The 26,508-nt window shown below is 42.6% G+C and overlaps 1 protein-coding gene across 2 annotated transcripts; it reads right to left on the reverse strand.

Moving 5' to 3' along the window:
• Positions 1 to 3,233: 3,233 nt before the first annotated feature.
• On the reverse strand, positions 3,234 to 22,794 carry LOC142760202 (putative acidic leucine-rich nuclear phosphoprotein 32 family member C). Of its 2 annotated transcripts, none has more exons than XM_075863234.1 (7): positions 22,576 to 22,794; positions 20,646 to 20,795; positions 18,957 to 19,079; positions 14,122 to 14,311; positions 6,880 to 6,941; positions 6,244 to 6,289; positions 3,234 to 5,182 (listed from the first exon to the last, which is right to left on the reverse strand). In XM_075863234.1, exons 1-7 carry the CDS (start codon positions 22,627 to 22,629, stop codon positions 5,100 to 5,102), a joined length of 708 nt encoding a protein of 235 aa, XP_075719349.1. In that variant the 5' UTR covers positions 22,630 to 22,794; the 3' UTR covers positions 3,234 to 5,099. The 2 variants fall into 2 exon arrangements, with proteins under 2 accessions (XP_075719349.1, XP_075719358.1); XM_075863243.1 differs by lacking the exon at positions 22,576 to 22,794 and adding an exon at positions 20,966 to 20,989.
• Positions 22,795 to 26,508: the final 3,714 nt, after the last annotated feature.

The following is a 26,508-nucleotide window of genomic DNA, read 5'->3' on the forward strand; positions in this document are numbered from 1 at the left end:
GGGGAACCCACGTCTTTTTTTTTTTTTGACGTGGGCGTTTTTGGCCCTTCCCTGCCTCATAATACCAGCCTGCAGCCGCCCCAGTGCCCGGCCATCACAATAGATAGTCAGGTACTATGTCGTACCCAGGATCCCTGGTGGCAGTGGGTACCGGGGTAATAATGGGGAGTTAGTTGCAGCCTTTTTACTGGCCAACAATAAGCCCCGCCTTCACAATGGACGGCGTCAAACAGACAACTGCCATTACCAAGGCGCTAAGTACTAAAAAAAAAAAAAAAAAACCACGAACTGTCAACGCAGTAGTTGTACGATGTAGCCCATTCGGTCCGACAGAACCTGCAAAACAAAACAATATAAATACTAATACTCACCTACAGCAACTTCTGTCTTCTCCCCTGCACCGCAATAAATACTAGAGGTCCCCACAAGCACCCTGCACACAAGTTATTAGTGAGATTTTGAAAAACACAAACAGCTTTGTACTCAAGGCCAAAACCAGCTCAAACCTGAAGAGGATACATTTTATAATACTGCAATTAATTCAGTGTCCAGTGATCGTGCCATTGATTACAAAAGGGAAAGTCCAGTTTTACTGTACAAAAAAAAAAAAAAAAAAAGGAGTCAAGTTTTGGGCTTTATATACCGCACCAAATTAAGTTTTAGCAATAGGCCTGGAACCCAGAGGCGAATTTGCTGGGCCAACACTAGTGTTTCAATGAAAGTCCTCAAGTACCCTGTCCAAAACAGGATGCGATTTGAGGATATCCTATAGAGAACACCCAAGGCACTGAATTATCACATCACGAGGCTGTTTGCATTATGGCAGTACAGTCGCAAATCACTTTTGGAGCAAGGTAGCACATTATGTAACCTGGCCAGTGGCAGTATTTAGTGACAGTCCTGAAAATTCCCCATCCAAGTTATAGCAACTATTTTGTTACATTACTTTCCATGATAGTCATTAAAAACTTGCTTGTATAGCAAAATTTTACGTTAAAATAAAACTGAACTAATGGTTACATTGGAATTCCTGTTACTAGTCAGCTTTACACATGTAAAATTGTACTTACAAAAGAGACAGTTTGGTTATGGCATTATCTGAACTGCATAAACAATCAGGCCAGATTTATAAGGGTGCAGCACCATCACAGGTTTTTACAAGGCCCCTTGCACAAGGGCTGTGCGCCCGTTATAAAAGTATAGGAGCATTGTCCGTAAAAAATTTAAAAAAAAAAAAACATTTTTTGCGGATCCTTTCTACGGCCCGGACACCTTCCTGTTGATATACGGGAAGGTGTCCATGGTCCATAGAAATGTGTATTAGTATTTTGATCCACAATTATGGATCCATAATTTCATATCAAAATTATGGTCGTGTGCATGAGGCCTAGACTTGCTAATAAAGGATAGCATAAGAAAATCTTGTTTGCATACTATTTTCCAAGGAGAGCAAGGATTTCTCCTCTCTTCCCTCTGAGACCTATGCCTACTAATGGCAGATGGAACGTAACTATAAGACAGCTGTCCTAGAAGTGGCAAGTGTGACACTTATGCAGTGATCATCTTCGCCTCAACATGAATGCCCACTTTAGCACCCTAACATTTTTAAGCCAAACATTCTGTTCTGATTAGTTTCTTCATTAGGGAGTCCGTCTTGGAAGTGAAAAAAAATTATCTAAATGTATTGAAGTAACCACGTAAACCATAAGCTCCTGAACACCGTAGTGGCGCCTGCAGGCAGCCAGATATATTATCCGTTTACACAAAGTTATTGCATCCTTTTGAAAAAGTATTTTCTTTTGTTCTTGAGGGCAACACCTATTAGGGCCCGTTGGTTCCGTCGGGTGAACCCCGCAACGGAAAGTGACACTGACAGCACAGCTTCCGTTTCAGTCACCATTAATCTCAATGGTGACGGAAACATCGCTAATGCTTTCCGTTCGTCACCTTTCCGGCTGGTTTCCGGTTTTCCGACGGAATCAATAGCGGAGTCGACTATGCTATTGATTCCGTCGGAAAACCGGAAACCAGCCGGAATGGTGACGAACGGAAAGCATTAGCAATGTTTCCGTCACCGTTGACATCAATGGTGACTGAAACGGAAGCTGTGCTGTCAGCGTCACTTTCCGTTGCGAGGTTCACCCGACGGCACCCTCCGACGGCATCCCCGGAACGGAAATGAACAGTGATGTGAACAGGCCCTTACCCCTTCCCACCATCCAAAAGCCATAACTTTATTTTCTCATTAATATAGCCCTAGGAGGGCTCGATTTTTGAAAGAGTTAGTTTCATAGCACAATTTATTATACCCCATAACGTATTAGGAAACATTTTTACAGCGTTCACCAAGCAATTTAACGACATGTTAACTTTATCCTGCGTGTCAATAGGATCACGGCAATACCAAATTTAGTTTCGTTTTTTCCTTTTAAAAGTAGTAAAATATATATAATTAGAAAATATAAAAAAAGTTCTGACTCCCAGAATTTGGCAACAAAATATATATATATTTTTTTGGTTTAGTAGTACATGCAAGTTTAACAAAAAAACAAAAAAAAAAACAACTTACATTTGTGGGATATGGTGACCAAAAAAACAAAAATAATTGTGGCGTTTTACATCACTCACCGTGGGTTAAAATGTTATGTTTTAGTTGTTCAGGCTTTCCGAATGCAGCGATACAAATAATGTTTGTCATTTTACAATGTTTTAATGGGAAACTGGACTGGGGGGCAGTTTGTACTTTTCTTTTTTTTTTAAACCAATTTTTACTAGTCCCCCTAGGGGACTTGAACCAGCAATCAAACTAATGTATTACAGTATATAGTGCGACAGGTTTCTATTAAGCCCCCTTAGGAGTAGAAAGTGGTTATGCCCGCCAGCCTGCCATGCAAACCTTTGGAACCCCACGACCGCATTGAAGCCTATGGGTTCTCAAAGGGGGTCTCCCCCTCTAACACTTTAGATGCTGCGGTTGCCATTGACCACAGCATCTAAGGTTAAACTAGCGGGATTACGCTCGAGCCCGCTTGTTACAATGAATGTAACAGACACCCAGTTGTATGGAGCAGGCTCAGCCAGCGAGCCCGGTCCATAATTCCTCCAACCTGGCTATGATACGAGAATACGTCGGAAAAGAGTTAACACTAGAATGCCTATCCTGCTGTCATTGACATTCGTACCAAGAAAAAAAACAAAAAAAAAACACCAACCAATAAAAAAAAAGCGCAACATTTTAAAAACCTCAAATTTTATTAAAAAGGCTTTCTGTAACAACTAAATACAAAAACATGGGTGTTAAATAGGTCAGAACTTCTCTTTATAAATTTTTTTGCTTAGTAATTTCCTCAACCCTAATTGGCCAAAAAGCCGATGAGTAAAAAGGGAAGATTCTTAACGTTAGCATTTTATAGAGATTGGCAAGATTCAATGCAGACCAGACCCTCATGCTACCCCACTAAATGTGGTGGGCGAGTGGAATCTGCTCTTTAACTCTAAAACTTAGAAGGCTGCAAGTGGCATAACAAAACAGCATTGGGGTAAAGTAAATCTATAGACAACCATTTGTCATCTTCAAATCTTCTGATAAATGGCAGTGCCACCACAAGTCCAGAGGTAGGGAATGTTAATGATGGGGGGGGGTGAATTTCAAGAAAAGGCATAAACCTAGTTTGCAAAAAAACAATCAAACACCAAGAAGCAAAGATAAAGATGCTTAGAAGTATCCAAGCAGCATGTTAACAATTCATTATGAAAAGGATCGGTCAGCTCTCCTCCTGGCATGTTTATTTTAGCCAGTACTTGTATGGATAACAATTCTGGAACATTTTCTTAGAACTCTGCGTTGTGCCATTCCTGTTATTCCTCCTAGAAATGTATCAATCAATTGACAACTGGCCGTTGCCATTTCCCTTGTCAAAGGGGTATGTCCCTACACAATGTCTAATCAGTGCGGACAGTGATACTTTCGAGACACACCACCAACTGGTTAATTTAATTGATAAGTTTCTAGGAGGAACAACTGGAACAGCACAATAGAGTTCTAAGAAAAAAAATGTCCCAGAATGAATTTTAAGTGGGGTAACCATTTTTTTTTTTTTTTTTTAAATAGACATGTCAGGAGAGATGGCAGGTTCTCTAATGCCTTATTCACATGAACGGGATAACTGGCCGTTTTTTTTTTTTTAAAGGACCGTTTGAATGGCCCTTTGGAAAAAAAAAATAGCACGTCCTATTTTTAGATTCATAAAAACTCAAGTCTATAAGGGATCTGTGAAATATAGTCCAGCACAGATGCAAATTGGTCGTAAAAACAACTGTTTTTCATGGCCGAATGACACCCGTTCATGTGAATAAACCCTAAGATTTTTAACGCGAGGTGGCCTTCTGGAATCTTCAAGAAAATCTGATAGTGGGAATGCAAAGATTGGGACTAAACACTATCGTAATCCAGTTTGAAACCATGAATTACAATGTCTATATAGTGCTTATTAGATCACCAAAGCGAATTGCATACATAACGCCAGTGTGAGCTGGGAGATACTTTAAATGCACCAGCAACTTGTGGTAAGGAAACGAAGGTTGTTGAAAACAATTTGTACAAGTTCATTGTTAAATCTTATTGCCAAAAATACGCAAAACGTTAATCATACATGACTCAGGAGATAAAATAAAGCAGGACACATTAAGGCATGACTGAACACAAAAGCAGGATAGAGGGAGACTGTCTTTGGAATCATCCTTAGATTTTTAACACCCGTGCACCATTCACAGATCAGAGGAACCACAGAACTTTCACAGAAAATTCCAGGGGAGGGGTGGCGGGAGAGGGAAGAAAAGAAAAAAAAAAAAAAGGAATTGGGGACATTCTATGATCTGACTCCGCAAATAGCTCAAACGGCCATCTGTTTAAATAAAGCGGCAAACAATTTCAGACCAGAAAAAGTCATCTCAGCCCTACACAACAGAAAACAGGGAAAAAAATAAAATACTTGAATAGGGTGGCTGACAGCTGTATACAGTGATCAAGAGACACTGCCACATGCACTGGTGGCCAGCCCAGACACAGTCCATAAAAAAACATCCAGTAGCCTTGTGTCTTATTCATCATCTTCTTCCTCATCAAAATCGTCATCACCTTCATCTTCCAATTCCCTTTTTCGCTTTTCTCCCTGGGGTGTATCTGTATTTACAATAAAACCAAAGTGTTACGTTTGCTAAGCAAGAGGTTCACTATTACAAGAACATGAAAATTGTAAAGAAAAAAAACAGTGAATGCGCTTTTCTTTACAATTTCCTTCATTTTAGTTTTTTCCTTACAGCCTTCCAAAACACCTTTGTTTTCCAACAGCACATCCGTATGGGTGTTTATTTGCACTACTTAACGGGGTAGCATTATTGGAGACATCCTATTGCACTGTCTGTACAGAGGAAGTGTCCTTAATAGCAGTTACATTAAGGAGTCAACTGACAGAAATATTACATTAGTCTCCAAGTAGTGGTGCAATACAGCCTTCTCCCAGTGACTATGTACACTTGAGTTGGTTTTCTTTTAAATAAAAATGTGCATCAGTGTGGGTGGTATTTCAAAATACTTTATTAAAAATTATTTTTACTGAGATACAGCTGCTTTTTATACAGAGCAGCTGTATCAAACACCGAGAACTGTATATGTCAGGTCCACAAGACTGACTGGTTCACCTGTAATCAATCACATCTAAGTTATGAACTTCGATGTAATAAGATAGTTTGATCCAGTCAGTCTCATGGACCGGACAGATACAGGCCTCAACTGCTCTGTATACAGTATGCAAAGCAGCTGCATCTCAAAAAGTGATTTTTAAATAAAATGTATTTTGAAAGTTGCAATCAGACATGATTTATTTTTTATTTTTAAAGTGTACAGAGCCTTTGAAGGTGCAGTCACATGTGGTGTACTTGTCTTGCATTTCTGGAGTATGAAAGTGTTACAATGTAATCCTATGGGAAAAGTAATCTGCAATGCAAGAAATCTGCCTCAAATCACATGTAAAAGCAACTTGTCAGTGTGAACGGTGTTGCTATTCTGCCTTTTCTACACCTCCAGCAGTACAATAGAGCCCTGATTAAATCCCCAGCACTCAGAGGATTCTTCTTTCTTCCAATAACATTTCCGTAACAAAGTATAAAAAAAATCTATGTATAATACAAACAAGATTTAAAACAGCAAGACATTTGCTGCCAATACATGCTCTTTAATCTTACCTTCATCCTCTTCCTCCTCTTCTCCCTCCTCCTCCTCCTCTTCCTCCTAAAAGTAAGAAAATGATCAACTACCGGCACAAGCTTACAATTAAGGCAAAAAAACCCACACAGCCTTCGAAGACGACCAGTCCTTAAGTAAAGGCCCTTTTACACTGGTTAATCAGGCAAACGAGCGTTCATATGAACACTTGCTCCCGATCATTGACCTGTGAACAGGGCAACGATTAGCTGTTGAACGAAGAAACGCTTGTTCATCAGCTGATTGTAAAGCTTAGAGCATGAAATACATCTCCGTGTAAACCGATTGCACTCGCAATCCTGAGAAGATTACCAGGTCTGCTAGATAAGGGCTCTGAATTAGCTTGAATTAATTCGGGACATGTTAAATACATCGGCTGGCACTACTATATGACTGTTTGAAATATTGTGATATGCATTTACACTAATCCAGAAGTAATACACACAATGCAAAGTGTACTGTTAATAGCCAATGGTGATAACTTGTATAAGTATACCTATACATTGAGTTTTTTCACACTTCTTTGCAAGTGAGCTTAAATGTTACTTCATAGTAGTAGCTCCCTAGAGCACATTTCAGCTCTAAGAAAAAAATAAATAAATAAATCAGAAACTAACCTCATCATCTTCATCATCCAGCTCATCCTCATCAAGTTCATCCTCGTCATCATCCTCCCCTTCTGCAAAGGAAAACAATTACACTTATAGCACAGAAATAAACTTCAAAACACACCCCAAAGTATGGAAATTGTAAGTAGTATTCATCAGTTTTCAGCTATGAATCAGTTAAACAAAATAGTCAGTGAATTCAAGTAAAATTTGTTTTACTAGTTTAGTTCACATTGAAAAGTTAAAGAAATGTTATTTCTGAGCAGATTTTACGGGCTTTACCTATCTGAGCCTAGAGGCTGAGCATTTGTGAGGACTGACCAGCACTAAACATGAAGCCCCTTGACTCAAATATCCCAGTTCATAGTTGATGCGGAAACTGTCTGAATCAGCGGCAAAAAGCGCCTCGCATTGATTTCAATGGGATGTGGAGGTTTTTTCCCATGGCAGTCTTTAGCTGCTTGTGGGAAGAAAAAGTAGCATGCTCTTTCTTGCCACAGTTCCACCTCTAATCGCCCATTGAAATTAGCAGGTGGCAGAGAAAGTGTTTTGCCCGCGGCCATCAATGGCCGTAGGCAAAAAACACTGAAAATTGCAGCAAACAATTGGCAGGCAGATTTTTCTTCCTGCAAAATAAGTCTGAGCAGTAAAAAGCTAGTGCTAAGCTCTAGAGAAACTCCTGAAACTAAAGGATATCTATTGATTGAGGAAAAAAAAAAAAATGAATGCTTTCCTAAATAGCCATCATTCACAGCACAATAGCAGATTTCCCCTCAGACGACAATTTTTACTTCCATTTCAGGAGTGAAGACCAAATATCATGAAACATCTATCCAGCATCTGCAGATTTGCTGTGCCACTGAATACAATAACGGATTCACTGATCTTGCTCAAATTCTATAGAATCAAATCTCAAACTTGAATTTATTTGTCAGTGCATCGTAACGCACTACTAATCAGCAACAAATCAGGTAAAAAATAAAATTCTCACTTCCAGCCAGGAGTCTGCACTATACTGCATTCAGAATTACTACTTTATCAGCCATCTAGTATTTCCTGTGTATTATGCAGACCACAGAGAAACCCTTTCAGAATAGCGGTTCCCTCAGTGCCAATACGTTCACAGAACCAGCCAAAGCCACACACTGAAGAGAAAGCTGTGACAGGACTTACCTCCGATGCTTTTTAGCCCCCCCCCCCCCCCCTCGAGCTGGTTCATGATACACAGAAATAGGCAGCTAACAATCATGAAGTTCGGGGAAAAAAAATCAAATGCTTCCTGTGCACATGCTACACACTAAGGCTGGGTTCCAACGTAGGGTAAACGCTGCAGCATCTCCGCAATGGAATTCCACTGCATTACAGTAGCAGCAAAGTGGATGAGATTTTGAAAATCTCATGTCCATGCTGCGTTTGATGCAGGTTTTTCCCATCGAATTCAATGGGGATGCAAAACCCGCAATAGATAGCAAAGTGTTGCGACTTTTGCAACAGAACTGCAGCGATTCGGTCGCAAAAATCGCAGCTTAGAAAAAAAGCCATGCTTACCCAGAACTCTGCTTTTTCCGCCAATCCGGCATCCTGGGATGACATTTCACCACATTTGCCCGCTGCAGCCGATCAGGCTGCAGTTGTCACATGGGCTACAGCATCATCCAGGGAGGCAATACCGCAGAGGAGGGGCGCTTTAGTCAGTCATAATGGCCATAATCATGCAGTAATTACGAGGTTTTTTTCGGACGGGACGTGCTGCGGGGGATCCTGATCGGATACGCTGCACAGTCTTTATGTATTCGACCTGTGGGAACCCGGCCTAACAGTCTCAACCTCGCAGTGGCCTCCCTCAGCTTAGAAGCAGGAAACCTCCGTAAACAAAATTTCCCGAAACTGAAATAGTCTTTTGACCCCTTCCTGCACAGCAGTTTAAATGTACAGTGAATGGATGGGAAGTCAAAAAAGGTATCAATAAGTTTGAGCCACTTAACTATCAGCATGGCATTTAGTGTTCCAAACATGCCTAAACTCTCGGTTTTGGTGTGGCCAGCAATTAGTTAAGATAGAATTAGTACTTACCGGTAATTCGGTTTCTATTAAACCCTCCATGACAGCACATCGGAGGTTGAATCTCCACCCCCAACAGGGACACACAAAAGGTTAAATAGCCCGGCCCCACCTCCATGTATTTCAAATAACCGAATGGCATTGCATCCAACATATCTATTACTCCATAAACATATTGGTGAAGGGCATATACACATTGTGAGGGTAATAACTGTGCGGTCATGGAGGATTGAATAGAAACCGAATTAACGGTAAGTACTAATTCTATTTTCTCAAATACACCCTCCATAACAGCACATAAATACTACTAGGGAGGGATTGCAGTTTTCAGGACTCTCACAACAGTGATCTTTCCTTCGGTAGGAAAGTTGTAATTTATAAAAGTCTCACGAATGTATGGATAGAGGACCAAGTGGAAATAGAAATCTGTTCTATTGAGGCGTTAAATATTTTTAGCCCAAGAGGTTGACATGGCTCTAATCAAATGAACTTTTAATTTATCTGGAGGGGATAAACATTGATTTAGGTAAGCCTCACAGATGGCTCTCCCTATCCAATTGGAAAGAGTCCTTTTGAGGCTGCCTTCCCCTTATTTGCTCCAAAAGGCTGGATAAATAAGTTGTGATCTATCCTCCAGTCTTTCGTAGCTGCCAAGTAGGCAAGTATGGTTCTAACATCTAGTGTATGGAAACTCTTCCTCTTTGTTCCCTGGTTCTTGGGGGGGGGGGGGGGGGGGGGAGTATAATAATATCTTGTGACATGAAAATGGGAGACTACTTTAGGTAAAAAAAAGGTAGGATCAGGGCGTAGGCGGGCTCGATCATCGAAAAATCTAAAGATATGGTTGACGCGTTGAGAGCCTGATTCTCCCCTACCCTTTTAGCCGTGGCAACAGTGACCAGAAAGGCTGCTTTCCAGGAAAGATTTAATTACAAAATCTGCTAGGGGTTCAAAGGGAGAGGATGTTAGACCTTTTAAGACAATATTTAGATCCCACGGGGGAAGGTAAGACTGTTTAATAAGGGATAACCCATCGGCCCAAGAAAATAAACTTAATCCAACGATGATTTGCTAAATCTTGGTCAAAATATGAATGAAGTGCAGGAACCTGAACTTTTAATGTAGCAGGACTTAGCCATTTGCCTAGAGCTGCTTGTAAAAATGAAGATCTGAGCTATATCTGGATGGCATAAGTTAGGGATATCATCCTTGCACTGAGACAGGAATTTTTTTCCATACCTTTTATATAGCATCAACGACCTCTTTTCTGCCTGTCAGAAGAGTTTTAACCACTGCTTCAGATAGACCTCTAGCTTTTAAGAATGCACTCTCAGAAGCCAGGCTGGTAGCTGGAATTTGAGGGTTCTCGTGATGGATAGGCCCTCGGTACAGACGGCCAAGAAATGATGGCAGGATCAAGGTTTCTGCTATCTTTAGGCTGCGAAGTAGGCCATACCAAGCCCTCTTGGGCCATACAGGAGCTACTAGGATTACCGTGAGCTTTTCTGTGGATCTTCTGAAGGACTTTGAAAGAGCGATGGAGGGGAAGGCATAGGCTAGTGAGAAATGCAAGTTGTGAGACAGGGCGTCTACTCCTAAACTGGAATTACTGCAAAGTATTTTTCCACTTTTTAGTTTTTTTGATTCACAAATAGACCTATTTCTGGACTGCCCCACAACTGTGTGATGTGATAGAATATCTTTGTTTAGGCACTATTCTTGAGGACTGAGATCCTTCCAACTGAGAAGGAATGGCTGTACGTTTAGAGACCCTTTTAGGTGGAGGGCAGAGATGTTCTGCCCAGTTAAAGATTTGGGCCGATCGAATCTGGAGGTTTTTCCTCATTGATGATTCAAGTAAGCCACTGTGGTTATGTTGTCGGAATACATTTTTATATTTGAGCCGCTTGTAAGATGTTCTGACACCCTCAATACTTCCAGGACTGCTCAGTTCCAGAAAGTTGGATGAGTGAGGTGTCCTTTGGAGGCCAGACTCCCTGAAATTATTAGTGGGAGACCACTGCCCCCCAGCCTCTTTTGCTAGTGTCTGTGGAGATGGCAGTCACAGGGGAAAGATGCCAAGCTGCCCCACCATTTAAATTTCCTCTGCGTGTTCACAAATTTACTGAATGTTTCACTCCTATGGGCAATCTTATTTTCTTGTCTACAGATAAGGGGGGTCTGTCCCATTCTGAAAGGGCCAACGCCTGCAACATCCTTAAAGGAACAGTGTCATCACAATTTTTTTTTTAATATGTTAACGATGTTAGTGCTTTATTAAAAATGTTTATATTTTTTTGTGTGTTTGTGTTTTACTTTTTCTTATTTTTACACTTTTTCTTCCCTACGGGGGCTGCCATTTTTTTTTTCCATTTCTGTATGTGTCGATTAACGACACATACAGACATGGAATACGGCAGCCACAGTCCCATAGGGACTGCGAACGGCTCCCGTCCCATCCACTTCAATGTACGCCGTCTGTGTGGGAACTGCGCATGCGCCGCTCCCACACAGTCCAATTTGAAATGAGCGCCGTGCGGCGCCATTTTCGTGTGGACCGGAAGTCGCGCCCGGACAGTAAGATTACTACTTCCGGTCGCGGCTTCCGGACTTGTGCACTTGGACCAGCGGCAGCAGATGGAGCGGACGGGCCGGAGGGAGCCGCGGCGGCAGGAGCAGGTAAGAGATTTATATGTATGTTCGTGTACATTTACTATTGTATGTTAACCTTCTACACTGTGTGTTAGCTCAAAAAATGGCGACACACAGTGTAGGAGGTTAGACCGCTCAAACCCCTCGTTTATCCCGGCACTAGCCAGGATAAAGGAGGGGGGGATTCTGAGAGCTCACTAGAGCGAGGCTTTTTACCCAATTTTGCAGCATAAAGCAATGTGGTTGCTTTAACACATGCAATGCTGCAATTTTGGGAATAGCTCCATCTAGTGACAAGCAATGGGAAATATTATAAATTAGAATTAATTTATAATATTTCCTGACTCGTGAAAAAAATAAAAAAAATTTGAACAGTGTTTAATCACCTACACACTAAATGTTTGTTTAAAAAAACAAAAACATGTTTTTCTGGCAACACATTGCCTTTAAGCGAGCTTGCGCCCATGGAATTACCTGAATGCATTGCTATATCGCTATGTGCTGCCACATACTAACGTTACTGCAGTGTGCGGACAATGAATATACATTACCTCCAGCCAGGACGTGATGTGTATTCAGAATCCTGATACTTCGCTAACACAATCCCGACACTACAGCACAGGAAGCGTAATCTCGTTTGAAATGACAGGTTACATCGTAATCTCGCGAGATTACGCTTGCCTTGCTATAAATATCAGAGACGCTACAGAAGTGACAGGATTCTGAATACACATCATGTCCTGGCTGGAGGTAATGTATATTCATTGTCCGGACACTGCAGTAACATTATAGTGTTTTTATGTGGCTGCACATAGCGATATAGCTATATTGCTATCTGCAGTGTAAATGAATGGGGAGAAGTGTATGACACTGATTGGTTAGCGTCATACACTCCTCTGTACAACGCCCACTTGGCCAAAAAGTAAAACACACCCAGTTGGTCATTATTAAACTCATTAGTATAAATCTAATACAGGTCATAACTCCATCAAAAATGATCGTTTTTCTAAATAAAAAAACACTGCTGTAATCTACATTACAGCGCCGATTACATTATGTACAATATAGGCCACTTATGTGGTGACAGAGCCTCTTTAAGCCAGAGAACATCTGGTGGTATTGGATAGAATGCCAGCTCTGGCTGACACTTTTGACTGATTCTGCTGATGCGTCAGCTAAGAATCCTGTAGCTTTCTGTAGGAGTGGTAGGGACGCTATGATATCCTCTCTAGGGGTACCTGCTTTTAAGTGGAATTCTAATTGGTTGAGCCATCTATACATTGCTCACCTCCTCTATGGCAGCTATTAGGTTTTCATGAATGGGAAAATCAAGTAGTTTTAGGCATAAGCTCTGCAAACATTTAGTCATGTATAGAACGAGATTCCTGAATGGCTCTAACAGCAGATATTAGTCAGTAAATTCAGACAAAAAAATACTATTTTTTAACCTCCTCAATCCGGGGGGGGGGGGGGGGGGGGGGAGGGAGGGGTGACAATTCTAAGTAATCTTCTATATATAGAAGGAATATATGAGTCGCTGTCGTCTGACTTAATTTCTACAGCCAGCTTTCTCTTTTTAGGTGCAGGTGATGGTATAGACAGCACAAATGTTTGGGAAAAGAAAGCCAAGGAGGTCTGAACTTCCTGCTTTACAATAGCTCTAATTCCATCAATTAAAGAGGGCTGTTCTTCCCTTATCATTTTCTCTGTGCAATGTTGACAGGTTTTTTGTTAGTAGACAACGTGCAACGTTTAACCTTTTGTGTGTTGCAGTCCGTGTAGAGATTCAACCTCGGATGTGCAGTCATGGAGGGTGTGTATTTGAGAAAATATCCATGCACAGTAGTCCTCAGCTTCATCTACGCAACATGCCCTATGCCTCAGGACTCATTCTATAACTTGTAAGTTCTTACAATTCACTGGACAAACATTAAGGGTATGTGCACACGCTTACTAAAAATGGAGCCGCTTTCAAGGGAAAACTGCTCCTGATTTTCAGCAACTTGCATCTTTTTTACAGCCATTTTTGCTATATAGAGTCCATGAAAAACGGCTCGTAGAACAGCTCAAGTAGTGACATGCACTTTTTCGCAGCAGTTTAACACAGCCCTTCTTCAAAATGGTCACATAAAAGAACTGCCCGTGTGAACAGGATGACGTTTTTCCCTATGAAATCAGTGGGCAGATGTTGAAGCGTTCTGCTTCAGATTTCATGGGCGTTTACGGCCTGGAAAACGGCCGAAAATAAGCCGTGTGAACATACCCTAAGTTTTGACATGGGTATGTTTGGAACACTAAACCGGAGCTGCATAATGACATGCTGGTGTGCTTTAGTGGCTCCAAACTTAGTGGCAAACTCCCTTTGAGGCCAAAACTAGGCCTCATCCAGTTAAGGGGCCAAAGCTTATATCACTAAGAGGATATTTTTTTTTTAAAATCTAATTATCTATTTTATACAGAATATAAAACCTATTACTTTGAGGTTTCCCAAGTAAGGCACTCAAAGCTAGCTCTAGTATTGAATATAGCTTTACCTACCTTCACCATTCTCATCTGCATCCTCACCATCTGGCTCTGGATCTGAATCAGGTGCCTCTTGGTCATCAGCATCAAAGCCATCAAGGTAAGTTAACTTGGGCAGCAATGCAAATACACTCTCCCTGTAGTTATTTAGCATGGTAACTTCACAGTTGAACAAATCTAAACTCATGAGGGGATTTAGTTTTTTCTGTGAATAGCAAAAAAGAGTCAGGTTAAAGACATTTTGACTAGAGAAACGCATTAATTTTAGCCATCACAATTTGACACCTCACATGTAAATGTACCAATGGAGAAGTTCTGAATTTGTGGCCACTAATCATGGAAAAAACAAAAATAGCCATGGACACAGTTTGACCAAGGTTTTGTTTTCAGTGCATGTATTGTGGGGAAGATATTTAGGCAACCGACTGCTTAGCTGAGAGCAGGACGTGTGTCTCTAACACAGGATCACCACAGTATTGATCAGATCTAAGGCTTTGTTCACATCTGCAAAATCAATCGCGTAGTCTACTGCACTATTGTTTCGGCCAAAAAACAAACCTTACGGAACAGAGACAAACCAACCATTTGCGACAGCAGCATTACCATTGAAATCAATGGTAATGCAAACGGAAAGCCATAGTTTCCGTTCATGGGCTCCCCTGACAAAGGTGTGGCGGGACCTATGAACGGAAGCCCGACGCAGATGTGAACGAAGCTTAAAGAGGCTCTGTCACCACATTATAAGTGGCCTATCTTGTACATAATGTGATCGGCGCGGTAATGTAGATAACAGCAGTGTTTTTTATTTAGAAAAACTATCATTTTTGATGGAGTTATGACCTATATTAGCTTTATGCTAATGACTCTTAACCCCTTAATGACCAGCCTATTTTAAACCTTAATGACCAAGACATTTTTTACGTTTTTCCATCGTCGCATTCCAGGAGCTATAACTTTTTTATTTTTAAGTCAACATAGCTGTATAAGGTCTTGCTTTTTGTGGGACAAGTTGTATTTTTTAATAGCATCATTTTGAGGTACAGATTTATTGATTAACTTTTGTTAACTTTTTTTGTGCCACTCTTCCGTGTCCTAAATCTACGCCGTTTACCGTGTGGTATAAATAACATGATATCTTTATTCAGCTGGTTGTTACGATTGCAACGATACCAAATTTGTATCGTTTTTGTATGTTTTACTACTTTTACATAGTAAAAACACTTTCTTCAAAATTATTTGTTTGTGTCTCCATATTTGAAGAGCCGTAACTTTTTTTATTGTTCCACCGATGCAATTGTATGAGGGCTTTTTTTTTTTGCGGGACGACTTGTAGTTTTTATTGGTACCAGTTGAGTAGATGCGACTTTTTGATAAATTTTTATCACATTTATTTTAAGTCAGGATTTACAGAAAACAGCAATTTTTCCAGTTTGACTTAATTTTTTACAGCGTTCACCGTGCGGGTTAAATAGAATAGATTTATAGTCTGGGTCGTTAGGGACGCGGCGATACCAAATATGCGTAACTTTACTTTCGTTTTTTAATAGTAAAGCATTTTGTAAGGAGAAAGTGTTTATTTTTTTTTATTAACTTTATTAAACTTTTTTTTACTAGTCCCACTAGGGGACTTTAAAGAGTCTCTGTCACCACATTATAAGTGGCCTATATTGTACATGATGTGATCAGCGCTGTAATGTAGATTACAGCAGTGTTTTAGATTTAGAACGATCATTTTTGACGGAGTTATGACCTATATTAGCTTTATGCTAATGAGTTTCTCAATGGACAACTGGACGTGTTTTACTATATGGCCAAGTGGGCGTTGTACAGAGGAGTATATGACGCTGACCAATCTGTAATCTACATTACAGCGTCGATCACATTATGTAGAAGATAGGGCACTTATGTGGTGATAGAGCCTCTTTAATATGCGATCATCCGATCGCTATTATAATACACTGCAATACTTTTGTATTGCAGTGCATTACTGCCTGTCAGTTTAAAACTGACAGGCATCTGCTAGGTCATGCCTCCGTCATGACCTAGCAGGTATTCACTACAGGCAGACCTGGGGGCCTTTATTAGGCCCCCAGCTGCCATCTGAGACACACTCAGCGATCTTATCGCCGGGTGTTGGTGGGAGAGGGAGCTCCCTCCCTCTCCAAAACCACTCAGATGCAGTGCGCGCTATTGAGCACCGCATCTGAAGGGTTAAACAAGTGAGCGATACATCGATCTCACACGTTCGAGCAGGGACGCCCCCAGCTACATCTGGCAGCTGAGAGATTTGACAGCTCCCTGCTCTGTTTATCCTGATGCAGTGCTGTAAAAAGGCTTATGCATCCGAATAAAGCCTTATTAGTGACAGACGTGAAAAGGCATATTAGCGGTCACTAACAGGTTAATGGACAACTGGGCATGCTTTACTTTTTTGGCCAAGTGGGCGTTGTACAGAGGAGTGTATGACGCTGACCAATCAGCGTCATACACGTCTCCCCATTCATTTACACAGCACATAGCGATATAGCAGCCACATGAACTCACTATAACGTTACAGCAGTGTCCGGACAATGAATATACATTACCTCCAGCCTGTACGTGAGGTGTATTCAGAATCCTGATACTTCACTAACGCTTGTGAGATTTACAGCAAGGCAAGAGTAATTTCGTTTTAAACGACAGTTTACAGAGTAATCTCACGAGATTACGCATGTCTTGCTGTAAATCTCACAGAAATGTTAGCCAAGTGTCAGGAATCTGAATAGACATCCCGACCTGGCTGGAGGTGATGTATATTCACTGTCAGGACACTGCAGTAACGTTTGTGTATGTGGCTGCACATAGCGATATAGCTATATCGCTATGTAAATGAATGGAGAGAAGTGTATGACGCTGATTGCTCAGTCATAGACTTCTCTCCACAATGCCCACTTGGCCAAAAAAGTAAAACTCAGTTGTCCATTAAGAAAGTCATTAGCATAAAGCTAAAATAGGTCATAACTCAGTCAAAAATTATCGTTTTTCTAAATAAAAAAAACACTGCTGTAATCTAAATTACAGCGCCGATCACATGTACAATATAGGCCATCCAATGTAATTTCAGTTTTAAGAGTGGTGCTTGTTATTCAGTATGAGCCTTCATTTACTTTGTGGATAAAACTGTACACGGTCATGTGATGGACACAGGCGAACAACTCGTTTCCATATGTGTATTAGCACTGTGTCTTAATGATCCCAATACCTGTGACCATAAGAACATTTTTACACTGGAAGTAAACTAGAAATGATTCTACTGAACAGGCAGAGATCTTGAAATACAGAAGGTATATTGGAAAATTGTATAACCCAATTAAATAAAAAAATAAGAGCCCAAGTAGCAGGCTACTTGTTCCTGTAGATTCCACATGGGATAAAATCTCATGTGGACCTTTCAGAAATCAGTGTCAGCCTCGTATTTACAACATGGTCTATGTCAGAAATCAGTGGCTATTTCCCTGTGGCAAATCATACATGTTTAAACAGTGCCTAAACCAGTCTCTGTCAAAACCACTTTCCTGGTGTTTAACTCCTGCTTGTGTGACATCTCATACACTGAACACACGGTTCCCTCGACTCCCTGAAGTACAGCAAGTCACAACACAATCAGATTAGGTTTTTGGGAGAATTGGAGAGTGACAGAATGGCAAGTCTGGCAATTGCCAAAATATTATATCAAACGAGGAAATGATTGCTAAACACTGGCTGGACGCGGAGCCACCAGGGATGAGGGAAATAGTAGTAATGTTGAATTATAATATCCTGATTGAGCATAAGATATTTTCTAAAAGGGGCACGGAAAAAATTTTGAGAAACAATGGAGCAGATGGTTGGCCTGTCCTGAGGTGCTGTCACCTGAACTGAGCAGACTAAGGGCGAGAGTCGTCTGAGGAACTGGAGGTGATAGAGTCTGGAGCAAAGAAGGAGTGGTGGGGAACCTTGATAAGAGAAATGTGCTCTGACCAGGAATGGTACTAGAAACAAAGGGCGGAGATATGGTGGGGGGCTGTGCGGGGAGGGGGGAATGTTGGGGATTTCCCGATATGCTGTAACTATTGTATACGATGTTGGAAAATTGAAATGTGAATGTTAATGTGTTATTTGGCCAAGCGGTAAGAAACAAAATTAAAAATCATGACAAAACCACACATGGTTATTGCAAGTGATACATTTGACTAATGTCACCTGTAAAAACCACACAGGCAAAACACCGGAAATCACATGGTTTGCCATGATTTAGGTGTTTTTTTTCACCACTCAGCCAAAAACACCTCATCTGCATGCATCCTAACTTATCTCCACTGCTCCCTACCAATTAACAGGCTCATTCGGTTAAGAGAGATTTTCCCCCTTTTTAATGCATAGGGTTAAATCCACAGTCCCATCATTCCAGCATTCATCAGCTATCCACTGGAAGAAAATGCTAGAACCCTTGCAGGTATTCACATGCACAAAAAGGTGGCTGAAAATTACAAGGCTGTTTAAGGGGAAACCGCCTCTGATTTCAAGGAGCTTTTGAAGCGGAAAATGAAGCTTATTTTGAGCTGTTTCATAATAATGGAAATTCAGCTCTAACCACCTCAAGAAGTGACATGTTATTTTACGTTATTGGAACTCCGCAGCATAAAAATACACCACATGTGTACAGCACAGTATTTCTCATTGAAATCAATGGGAAACGGTTTGCAGGCTTATTTCAAGTGTGTTGGAACGAGGCTTTTACGCTCCAAAACAAACAGTTTTAACATACCCTTAAGCAATAAATAAAAGGAGGATCACATTGTGAGTATAAATACTTTGTTTGTATAACTTACAAGGGGCTCCAGAGTGTTTATGTCCTTAATCTTGTTACCACTGAGATTCAAGTGTGTTAAATTTGGTGTCCTCTCTGCAAGCACTTCCAAGCCACCTGAAATTCGGTTATCACTAAGCTCCAACTGCAGAAAACAAGATACAGATTTTAGAGGAATTCCTGTTGGTCCCAATTGTGTGCATACCCTCCACTACTGTGAATGGATTCACACTTTCTCCAAGAGGCTGCAAGCACACATGATAAATGTAGGGTTAGGACATACGCATGTTAGATGTAACTAAGCCTATCCCTGAAAAAAACAGAACCCTCACTAGAGCTTTTTGCTAAAAACCATAACCAACCACAAAAATGCCACAAACCAATGAACTATGCACCCAAAAATCACATGCTACTAAACAAACTAAGTGAAATGGGCTTAAACACAGCTAGGCCGGAATCACACAAGCATGTTCGGTCCATGATACATGGATCGCATGTCAGCCGCATTTCCCGGACCAAACACACTGCAGGGAGCCGGGCTCCTAAAGTCAGTTATCTACGACGCTAGGGGTCCCGGCCTCCCCGCGGAACTACTGTCCCGTACTGAAAACATGATTACAGTATGGGAGTTTTCCCACGGCGAGGCAGGGACACCTAGCATCGTACATAACTGATTGCTAGGAGCCCGGCTCCCTGCGTGTTCGGTCCGGGAAATACTGCCGACATAGTCCCTACATCACGGACAGAACACGCTCGTGTGTGGGAGGCCTTAGACATTTGCTTTCACTGGCAAATTTAGCAGATCGCAGTTACGAAGACTTAAAGAGGCTCTGTCACCAGATTTTGCAACCCCTATCTGCTATTGCAGCAGATAGGCGCTGCAATGTAGATTACAGTACCGTTTTTATTTTTAAAAAACGAGCATTTTTGGCCAAGTTATGACCATTTTTGTAGTTATGCAAATGAGGCTTGCAAAAGTCCAAGTGGGTGTGTTTAAAAGTAAAAGTCCAAGTGGGCGTGTATTATGTGCGTACATCGGGGCGTTTTTAATACTTTTACTAGCTGGGCGTTCTGATGAGAAGTATCATCCACTTCTCTCCAGAACACCCAGCTTCTGCCAGATCACGCTGTGACGTCACTCACAGGTCCTGCATCGTGTCAGACGAGCGAGGACACATCGGCACCAGAGGCTTCAGTTGATTCTGCAGCAGCATCGGCGTTTGCAGGTAAGTAGCTACATCAGTGTGGAATCAACCACTGGAACTCATCGATCACAATAACAGGGGTCCCATTCCTCCAAACGGAGCGGTGTACACCGCTATCTCCGATAGTACCATAGACTGTGAATGTAGTTAGCAGGGCGCATGCTCTACCTGCTGCTCCATTCATTCATTTGGAGGAATGGGAGACCCATGCTTGTGATCGGTGGAAGTGCCAGCACATCACCTATCCTGTGGTTAGGGATAACATTTAATTTTGGGACAACCCCTTTAACCAACAGCACAATGCCTTGTGCTGTTTGGGCTAATAGTACAACAGTACACCTGTCCCAATATGCTGGCCTTAAATAGGGCAGCCAATTGATAGATTAGCAGCATTTCAATGGTTGGATGACATTCCTAAAATTGAACCATGAAACCAGAACCCTGGCTTCAGCAGTAAAATGAAACATTGAATTAACAGCATGGGAAAAAACACCACGACAACTTACCTTCCTTAATTTCTCCAGTTTCGGAAGATTAGCTACTGACAACAAGTTTATGTTTATCATGCTCAAGAACTCCAAGTTCACAAACTCAGATGTAAGTCCACAAATTTTACCATCATCTGAACGGCAGTTATCCAAAACCATCTCCTTAACCTGAGGCAAGATGGGGAGACAAACACTTTAAAGCACACGGCATATTCATTGCTTATTACAATCAGTTTTAAAGAAATATATTGCACTAAGTTTCTTCAGTAACAGTCATTGCACACTGTATACATTTTTAATAATGTAGTCAGTCAAGTCTAATGAGATTGCTGCCTTACATGGGATGAGCAGAGCACTATAGTAATAAACACCCCTCTATGGCCAGTTTTAGCCGATATCCTCAATTAGGAGAGTTACTGCATTTCTGGAGTGTCGTGAAAAACGCTGCTCTCAACCAAACATGCTCTCCATCACATCACACCCACTAGCTTCCGGTTAAGAACTCCACCCCCTGTCACAGAGGCTGCCATATTACACCAGTATTCATTCCAGACTGACGGAATCCTTTCCTAAGAAAGCAAAGATTCTTAAATACCAGTATTCAAATTGTAAAAAAAATAATAAATCTTACAATTACGGAAACCAGGCATGAATGTGTAATATTAGCCATGCAATGCCGTAGATTGTAAGCCCCACTAGGGACAAGAAAGTCAGTAAAGTGCTGCGGAGTAGGTCGGCGCTATACAAGTAACAGATCAATAGCATTCCATAGGCTTACTTGAAAAGGATGAATGTTAAAAGCTGTTAAGAGAAAATTCATGACATGAAGACGTTGGACATTGCTAAAGGAGCATCTGACAGCCATGCTGAACTCTTACTATTTCCACACAAAAGTAAATGCCGCACTTTGCGGCCAAGGAGCATCTGACAGTTTAACAGCCCACACAAGTTTTGTGGATGGAGAAAAATTATTCCTGAGCAGATTAGACACAGTTCGTATTCCATAAAGGAAGAGGGCTGCAAATGCCTCAATATAGCGACCTGCTGAATTAAAAAGCGAATCCCAAAAACCGCTGAACAAGAAATTACTTCCAGTGTGCAGGAGAGGTCACTCAATGGGATGAGAAATGGAGTCATTTGATTTTTTTGAGAAATCTGTGGGAGGGTTCAGGTTTGTTGCTGGTTAAGGAGACGGTGCGCACATGTGGCTTGCAAGGAGAGTAAATATAGAAACAATGGTGACTTAAGAAAATGGAGAATTAAGAAACCTCGTTGTGCTAAAGCTAGAAAGACCCAAGTACCGCTCAGAACACATGTGCTTCAGAGTAAACAACTTCTACCATCGCTGCAGCTTCAACAGGACTAGAGTAAACAGTTCAGTGGGTGGAGGATTTGGCGGTGAGTAGAGACGCCGGCCGCGTGTAATGGAGACAGCGCGCTGCCGCCTCATGCAGGGAGAAGGCGCATCCTCACCTCAGAGGAGACAACGCCACACGATGCAGCGGGTTTATTTATACCCCGGCCTCTAATACAAGGCGGGAAGCCGGTACACGTTCTTCTATAAACACGATAACCGAGCTGTGCCTGCGCTTTACGAGGGAATGCGAACATAAATAATGAACTTTCATTAAAATATCCCATGTCGGAGCTGCAGAACATGCCCCAGGCCTGACGGACGAGGTCCGGGAGAGTTCACGGCCAGCCACGTGTTTGGAGAAGTATAATGGCCACACACACCTTCCTGAGCGCGCATAGCACGGTCAGCACTTCGTCCTGCAGGATTTCAGAGTGCTCGGAAGATGAAGATTCCACGGGCACGCCATATAGCCGATTAGAAGTTCGCCCTGAACAGATTTAGCCCTACCAACCCCGTATTACATAAGCGTGAACCAAGAAATACGCAAAGCCGAGACATTTTACCGGGGGCATGTAGAACGAAGCCACTTACCTCAGCTGCCTTCCGGTTCCTCAGCTCCAAGGTGAGTCTATTCTTCATGTCCATTTTAAAGAGGAAAGTTCAAGCACACCAAGCAAGAACACAACAACGACTTCTTAAAATTAAGAAACAATTACGAGGCGCTTGCGTGCTCCTCTTTATATAGGAACGGCGCCAAAGACACAAAGGAGGGGTTTGGTTATTGGGTGGGAGTATGTGGCGCGATCAATTGACTGACATCTACAGATCAGATTCAGTACTGCACTCCCGCCTCACACGCAGTGAGCCTATAGCTGTGAACAAGGAAAACTTTATAAACACACAAACAGTCGAACTGCACTTACGTAAAATCGTGTGCCGCCTTTTAACGCCATTATGGGGAAAGACGCTCCAAATGGCGATAGAAGGCATGGGACAAAAATAACTGCCTTGTGCTGGCCTCTGTTCGCGATATGAAGCCGCTAGCAACGACGTGGCTGAACTTCTATTGGTGCTGAATATACGTCTTGTCATTGTATTTCCAGTCCCGTTTTACGGCTCCGTGCTCCCTCTGATTAGTTTAGAGCAGTACTTCGCGCTTATAGAAGCTGTGACTTCAGTCCAGACCGTCGTGTCACGATTGTGCCGGGAGCGAGCTTGAGGCTCAGCCTGCTTCAAAGGAAACATCCTACTTAATAAACATTACCTCTGATTTTGTAGGGTTTTTTCTTTCTTTTAACTTCGTTCCGGTTCTCACCATTTAATGGTATAGAACCGTGAAGAAAATCGGGCTGGACCTACATGAGTAAGGTTGGGGAGCCCGCCTTACACGGTTGGGTTGTCAGGTTTTATATAAGTCATTGTATATTGCACATTTTGCTTTACCGGCTTTTTTTGCTTTTACTCCCATAGGTCTCATGCACACGACCGTAAAAACTCCCGTTATTACAGCCATGCCCATAATTACGAGTCGTAATTACGGGCACGATCGTGTGCATGGGGCCATACTGATATTGTACGACACATGTTTGGGGAGATGGACTGATGTGAATGGTGACAATCTCCGTACAGCCCTGCAGAACATGTTCCTGCTATAAAAGGGAAACATATTTATAGAAAACTGATCAAAATAGTTATCTGATATGTCTGAAACACAATGCCACAGAATATTTCTGTCTCTTAGGCCTTATTCACACGACAGGGTCCGAGTGTCGGCCGTTTTTCCCGGCCGGTTTGCATTGTTTTGCATCCGTTCCGATTCCGTTCCAGGCTGTGTTGCTGTTTTTAACAGCTAATTTTGACCCATTTTTCATCCGTTTTTTTCCCTGTCCGTTTTAAAATCAGATGAATTTAATTTGTACATTTTTGCCACACACTTCCCTCTGTAGATAATGCCATGTAGTGCCACACAGCTCCCTGTAGGTAATGTCACACAGCCCCCTGTAGGTTGTGCCACACAGCCCCCTGTAGGTAGTGCCACACAGCCCCTGTAGGTAGTGGCACACAGCCCCCTGTAGGTAGTGGCACACAGCCCCCTGTAGGTAGTGGCACACAACCCCCTGTAGGTAATGCCACACAGCCCCCACCATAGGTGAATCCACACAGCTCCCTGCAGGTAGTTCTACACAGCACCCACCCTCATAGATGGCACCCCCCCCCCCCCTCCACTATTGTCTGTAGATAGAGCCACCGTTCCAGGAAAAGTCCCTGACTTCAATGTCCATATATGGACAGTGAAGTCAGGGACTTCTCCTGGAGCAGAGACACCGGCCACAGGGTCGGGGATTCCGCTTCAGAAGTGCCTGACGTCACTGTGTCTATATATGGAAACAGTGAAGTGAGGGACTTCTCCTGGAGCGGAATCCCCGGCCACATCGGCGGGGATTCCGCTTCAGAAGTCCCTGACTTCACTGTGTCCATATATGGACACAGTGAAGTCAGGGACTTATGATGGAATCCCCAATCCCCGGCCACAGCGTTGCCGAAGCTCCTACAGGGAGCAAAACAACATACCCAGTGCGAAGTGCATGTGAGGAGGAGAAGGAGAGTGCGCGAGCGACAGAAGACACGGCCGTCATTTGGAGCACATTCAAGTGATGGCCGTGTATTACACGGCCCCATAGACTTATATGGGGGCCGGGAGAACGGCCGAAAATAGGGCATGTCCCATTTTTTTTGGACGGGCGGGTTTTCCGGGCCGTCAAAAAATCGGTCGTGTGAATAGCCCCATTAGGGGTCTATTGTTCCTACTGCAGTCGTGTGACGGCCGCTTTGTGAACGGCCGTCACACGGCTGGGAAACCCTGTCGTGTGAATAAGGTCTTATTTTTTTATGGATTGTAGTTTGTTTTGTGACAACTTTATCCAATGTTGCACTTTATACGGGAGAAGGTGTCATGCTCTTGTTTTTTTTTAACTTCTCGCTGCAGCCACCATTTTTTAGTTTTTAATTTGTCCCGTCCCTCCCAATTTCCAAAAGCCGTAAGGCCCCATGCACACGAACGTGCTTTTGCGGCCGCAATTTTCCCGAAAATCGACGGGAGAATTGCGGCCCCATTCATTCCTATGGGGCCATGCACATGACCGTGGTTTCCACGGTCCGTGCATGGCCCAGGAGCACAGACCGCAGAAAGAACGGGCATGTCTTATTACGGCCGTGTTCTGCGGTCCAGGCTCATAGCAAATAATGGCCGCGGCTATGTGCACGGGCCGCGATTTGCGGGCGGCTCGCAGGTGACAGTCCGCCCCCGGCCGATCCGAACATCACAGCCATGCACATGGCTACGGTCGTGTGCATGAGGCCTAACTTTTATATTTTTCTGTTGACATAGCTGTATGAGGGCCTGTTTTTTGCGGGACGAGTTGCCGTTTTTCACAGCACTGCATGTTAACTTTATTCTGCAGGTCAATAAGATAACGGTGATACCACGTTTATATACTTTCTTTAATGTTTTACTAATTTTATCATGGAAAAACGAATTGTTAGAAACAAAGAAGTGTTTTGTGTTGCCATATTCTGAGAGCCATAATTTTTTTACTTTTATCCTCAATTGAGCTGTTTGAGGCTTGTTTTTTTGCGGTTAGTTTTTATTGGTACAATTTTGGGGTTCATGCGACTTTTTAAATTTTTTTCCACACATTTTTCATGGGAGTCGAGGTGACCAACAGCAATTTTAGAGTATTTCCTTTTTTTCTTTTTTTTTTGGGCATTCACCATGCCAGTTAACCCCTTCCCGTAAAATGACGGGTCTTCATTGCAATGTCAACATTGCAAGTAACTTAACGCAATCCGATGTAACACACGTCCTGTAGATGAAGCAGGCACAGGAGCTGTGCTCGCTTCAGCGGGTGTCAGCTGTAATCCCGCTGCAACGGCGGTGATCGCAGTTACCACCAATCGCCGTTTAACCCCTTCAATGCGGCGGTCAATAGCGTCCGCCGCGTTGAAGTAGTTGACCGCTCCCTCTGTACCCCACTGCCCCCCCGGGAGCGCCAATGGTTGCTATGGCAACCAGGAAACCTAGCAACGGCTTCCTGGTCGGCCAGGTACGGAAGCCTATTAGGTCCGCTGTCTGTTGAAAAATGACAGTTCCAATAAACTGCACTACATAAGTAGTGCAGTGTATTGTACCGGGGATCACAAGATCAGATCTTCAAGTCCCCTAGTAAGGCCCCCTGCAAATGGCCGTGCCCGTAATAACGGTCCGCTTTTGCGGGCACGTCCGCCACCGACAGCCCGCATTTTCGGGCCGTGCTCCCATACGAGGTATGGGAGCTTGGCCTGTAAAATGCAAAAGAACGGATATGTTCCATCATTTTCAGAACCGTTCTACGGCACGGACACCCATCCGTAGCGATACGGAAAGGTGTCTGCGGCCAATAGAACTGAATGGGTCTGTAATTGCGGACCGTATTATGGTCCGCAATTAGATTTTTTAAGGTCGTGTGAATGGGGCCTAAGTGTCTA

The sequence above is a fragment of the Rhinoderma darwinii genome, chromosome 1 (genome assembly GCF_050947455.1).
Source record: "Rhinoderma darwinii isolate aRhiDar2 chromosome 1, aRhiDar2.hap1, whole genome shotgun sequence".
Taxonomy (NCBI): Eukaryota; Metazoa; Chordata; class Amphibia; order Anura; family Rhinodermatidae; genus Rhinoderma; species Rhinoderma darwinii.

Bases quoted from the DNA above. Each gene is read 5' to 3' on its own strand.
- LOC142760202 (XM_075863234.1), bottom strand. From the start codon at position 22,629: ATGGACATGAAGAATAGACTCACCTTGGAGCTGAGGAACCGGAAGGCA. The intron at 14,312-18,956 runs GTAAGTTATACA...TGCTATTCACAG, and splicing joins TAAACACTCTGGAGCCCCTT to AAAAAACTAAATCCCCTCAT. The intron at 6,942-14,121 runs GTAGGTAAAGCT...TTTCCTTTGCAG, and splicing joins TGCAGATGAGAATGGTGAAG to AAGGGGAGGATGATGACGAG.